General features: G+C 49.7%; 2 protein-coding genes across 2 annotated transcripts; one reads left to right on the top strand and one right to left on the bottom strand.

The window, feature by feature from the left end:
- Nucleotides 1-1501: 1501 nt before the first annotated feature.
- ETH_00022155 (uncharacterized protein) lies at nucleotides 1502-1837 on the top strand (the record flags this gene model as incomplete). The annotated part of the gene is made up of 1 exon (XM_013380565.1): nucleotides 1502-1837. One exon carries the CDS (start codon nucleotides 1502-1504, stop codon nucleotides 1835-1837), a length of 336 nt encoding a protein of 111 aa, XP_013236019.1.
- A 692-nt stretch (nucleotides 1838-2529) lies between these two features.
- Nucleotides 2530-3500, bottom strand: ETH_00022150 (ankyrin repeat-containing protein, putative; the record flags this gene model as incomplete). Its single annotated transcript, XM_013380564.1, has 2 exons — nucleotides 2530-3112; nucleotides 3247-3500. The coding sequence occupies 2 exons, from the start codon at nucleotides 3498-3500 to the stop codon at nucleotides 2530-2532; spliced, it is 837 nt and encodes a 278-aa protein (XP_013236018.1).
- Between the last annotated feature and the right edge of the window lie 942 nt (nucleotides 3501-4442).

Below are 4442 nucleotides of genomic sequence, written 5' to 3'. Positions count from 1 at the left end.
GGGGGCCCCCCGGGGGGCCCCCCAGGGGGCCCCCCGGGGGCCCCCCTGGGGGGCCCCCTCGTCTGCTGCTGGCTGCAGCGGCGCTGCTGCTGCTGCTGCTGCTGAACAGGGGGCGAAGCTGCTGCTCGGGGGGCCCTCATAGGGCCCCTGGGGGCCCCAGGAACTCCCCAGGGTACTTGACGTCGAGAACCATAGCGCGTCCTTGCCGGATCCTGCTGTTGCTGCTGCTGCTGCTGCTGCTGTTGCTGCTGCTGTCTCGGAGGATGAGGCTTCTTGGGAGTCTGGGTGCGGGTCGGCCATCCCTCAGTGGCATTATAACTGAAAGAAACTCCAAAAGAAATAAAACTGTCGGAAGAGCTGAGGGGTTGGAGTCTTTGGAGTCGCAGTGGTGTTGCTGCGGTGTACGTACACCTCAGCAGTGAGGCGCCTGGCAGTCAACAGAACCGGATTCAAAAGAACAATTTGAAGATCTGATTCAGTGCATGCAATGAATTAATTAATTGCAATTAATTAATTAATTAAATTAATTAATTCATTTAATTCATTAACTTCCTTCTCTCACCTTTTTGCTGCAGCTTCCCGAGTCGCCGCCAGCGCTGGGGCTGTCGTTTGCAGCTACTTTGAAACTTCAATAAATTCATAGTAATATCAATATTAATAACATTTTTAATATTAAAATTATTCTTTTATTTTCAAAAATAAACACTTTTAAACTCAAAACGCTTCACGAAGATCGGTTCAGCGAGGACGTGCACATACACCTCAGCGAGGTGTCTGTACACCGCACCAACACCACTGCTGTGCCGCCTCCGAAGATATAAGAGAAAATAATACAAGCAAATTCATTCACAATTTATTAAATATTTGGTCAATTTTTGCATTTTAAATGTCGAAAAAAGGCAAAATTAGCGGAAGTTCCGGGGTGTACAGACAGCTGTTGCTGGGGTCTTTCGGGAATTTCAAAACAAAAATGATTCATTTCTTTTTTATTTTTTATTTTCAGTTTCAAATTCCCGTTCGGATTTGATCTGGCTGCATGGGGAAGGCCACGGCGTAGAGCACTGCGGCGTCAAGCAGGGCTGTTAGTTAGCATTGAATGGCATTTATTCAATTAATTTAATTTAATAAATTTAATTTAATTAATTTAATTTAATAATTTAATTTAATTAATTTATTTAATTAAAAATAAAATAAAATAAAACTAACCATTTTCCTCCGCCAACTCTGCCAAACGCGCATGCAGCTTTTCGTAAGGCGAGCCCTCGGGCAGCAGCAGTTTGGCTTCGCCTGCGGCGCGGGGCAGTGAGTTCGCTTCACAAACATTACCTGCTGCTGCTGCTGCTGCTGCTGCTGCTGCTGCTGCTGGCGTACTTAGAGCGTAGAGAGACAGCCGCAAACAAGAAAACCTCGCAGAAGGACAGGGGCCCCCGTAGGGCCCCCCGCTACCCAGAGAGGCCCCCAGGGCTTTCCAGTCCGCAGCAGGGCTTAGCTGCAGGTGCCAATGAGCAGCAGCAGCAGCAGGGGAGCCACCGCAGCAGCAGCAGCAGCAGGGCTACTGCAACAGCAGCAGCAGCGGGGTCACCGCAACAGCAGCAGCAGCGGGGCCGCCAAAACAGCAGCAGCAGCAGCAGCGGGGCCACCGCAGCAGCAGCATCAGCGGGGCCACCGCAGCAGCAGCATCAGCAGCAGCGAAGCCACCGCAACAGCAGCAGCAGCGGGGCCGCCGCAGCAGCAGCAGCAGCAGGGGGAGGCGTCTCACGTTTGTCAGGGTCTCTGGAATGTCCCAAACCAACAAGTGAGGAATCTAAAGGACTTTTTGAATTTGGAGATTAAATGAGAAAAATCTTTTTCTCACAACTTCTCCATTTTGCGAAACTTCTGTTATTGTGAGAACGTAGGAGCCAGTCTCATAAGGCGATCCTGTTTGTTTTGAAATGCATTAAACCGACAAACTCAAGTTTCCCATTTGCTGCTGCTGCTGCTGCTGCTGCTGACCTGTCCAAGTTGCTGCTGGGGCCTGGCTGCGGCCGCCGCAGCGCGAGCTGAAGTGCTTGGGATGAAGGCTTTTTGCTTCTTTGCTGCTGCAAGAAGAAGTTCCGAAATCTGAAAAATAAAAAAGAGATAATTAAAAATAATTAATTTTATTTTCTGAAGTTCAACTTCCAAAGGATTCCCACCGGGGCTTTCCAGCTGCAGCTGCGCGCAGCAGGATCCGAGCAGCGGAAGCAGGAAGCAAAGGGTTTTTCTTTTGTTTTTAAAATGCAACTTCATTTTATTTGCATGCAAACACTTTATTTTCAATTTAAAATTCAAAAAGGATTCCAAAATGGAAAGTGATCGGCTGGGTCGCGGGCGGTGGCGCTTGCGCGTTTCGGGTGTACAGACAGCTCGGCGTGGTTTTGCAAATTCAAGAAAGTTCAAGTTTCGCGGAAACTGCAAGCAAAAAATGAAATTAAGGTATTATTTTGGATTATTTGGAATATTTTTTACTTTTTAATGCTTATTTCCACTTTTATTTGGGAAAAAGCGCTATTTTTTCTTCGCTTTCCCCTTCTTCTTGCCCGGCAGCTTCAGACTGAAGCCCAGCTGGTCCATCGCCAACAACTGAAATAACGCTACGTCCCGACTGCCCGGACTCTTCGCCGGCGGCAGCAGCCGCACGACTTCTTCGTGCATTTCGCTTTCGGCCCAGAACGCCGCGTCAAACCCTGCGGCGTTGCAGCAGCACAATTTGAGCTCGACGCTGCAGCAGCAGCAGCAGCAGCAGCAGCAGCTGCTGCTGCTGCTGCTGGGGTGGTTTGTTGGGCGTGTAGCTGCAGCAGTGGCGAGGACTCGGGAGGCTAGGCGCAGAAAACGCTTGCATGCAGCAGCAGCTAAGTGCCCCTCTGTGCAGCTTTCTGCCCAGAGGTCCACCCGAGTGGACCAGTGGACCACTGGCAGCTGCTGCAGCTCACCAGACTGGTCCGTTAGGCCCGGATTGGCGCCTGCTGCCAGCAGCTGCTGCACTGCAGCAGCAGCACCAACTCTTGCTGCGAAGTGCAGCGGGGTTTGGCCGAGGGCGTTTTGCTGGTTGGGAGAGGCCCCGAAGGCGAGGAGGTAAGAAAGCATTTCTCTGAAGTTGCAAAAAGGAAGTTTGGCAGCAGCAAATGCGAGAAAAGACGAGCTTTGAGCAGCTTGCTGCTGCTGCTGCTGCTGCTGCTGCGGTGCAGCAGCAGCAAGCCGCAGGTCAAACGCCCGCAAACTCACTCGTTGCTGTTTCTCGCCGCGAAGTGCAAAGCTGTGTTGGCCCCAACCTCAGCCAACTCTGCTGCATTTGGGTCTCCGCCGTGCAGCAAAATCTCCTTCACCATTTCCTCTTTGTTCAGTTTTGCTGCCAGCAGCAGACCAGTGGTCCCGTTGCAGTCGGCGAGTTTTGCTGCTGCGGGGTTCTGCAGCAGCTGCTGCAGAAGCAGCTCCCGCGCGCCCGACCTCACCGCCTCCAACAGCGCCGGAAGCGCCATTTGCGCAAAAACGCCCTTAAGAAGACAAGTAATGCATTTTATTCCTTTATTTTCAAATTTAAAAAGAAAAATAATGCATTTTATTCTTTTATTTTCCACTTTCTCCGCTCTCCACTTTAAGTTTCAGCGGCGCGCGGCTGCGGTGTCTGCGCAGCATGCACAGGAGCATCGACGGGGAAAGCGGAAGAGGAAGCTGGAATTTAAAGGCAAAGAAGAAAAGTTGTACTTTTTTAAATAATTAAAATAATTGTTTTTCCGTTTTTAATTTCTTTTTCATCTTTTAGCTTTAATTTAAATGCAGATCGGTTCCCTCTTTCCTCCGCGCGGTCACCTCGTCGCGCTCGCCGCGGGCGCCGGTCGATGCAACAAGTGGAGGACAAAATGGAATTATAAGTTGAGTTCCTTCGGAATAAGAAAGATATTTCAAAAATGTTCCCAGAAATAAATATTTTAAAAGCTTTTTCAGAAAAAAGAAATGTGATTTCTCCCCTCCTTCCACCCGTCGTTTCCAGCGCGCGCGCTGGTTTTTTCAGGTGTATGTACAGCTCAAAATATGCACAGTTCAGAACTGCGCCAGCAGCCCCAGCGTCGAACTGCAGCAAATCACCTTAGTCGTAATAAATAAATGAAAAGAGTTCGAAATAAATTGAGAAAAGAACAGAAATAGGATAAATAATTACCTCAGTATCTGCACCGAGAGCTGCGCAGCAAGATTTACAGTGTCCGCGCAATAAAGGCTTTACAAATGAGCTGCTGCTGGGAGATAAACAGCCCACGTCTTCACATCTGTTGTTGCAGCACAGCAGCAGCAGCAAATGCTGCTGCTGCTGCAGCAACTCCAGCCGTTGCTGCTGCCGCTGCTGCTGCTGGAGTTGCTGTGTCTCTCGCAGCAGCAGGCCTTCTTGACCAGTCTAGCGAATTAAGTCAACTTAAATACATTTC

Source organism: Eimeria tenella, genomic scaffold (assembly GCF_000499545.2).
Source record: "Eimeria tenella Houghton genomic scaffold, Eth_scaff713, whole genome shotgun sequence".
NCBI classification, from domain to species: domain Eukaryota; phylum Apicomplexa; class Conoidasida; order Eucoccidiorida; family Eimeriidae; genus Eimeria; species Eimeria tenella.
This window is presented reverse-complemented; position numbering and strand designations above follow the sequence as displayed.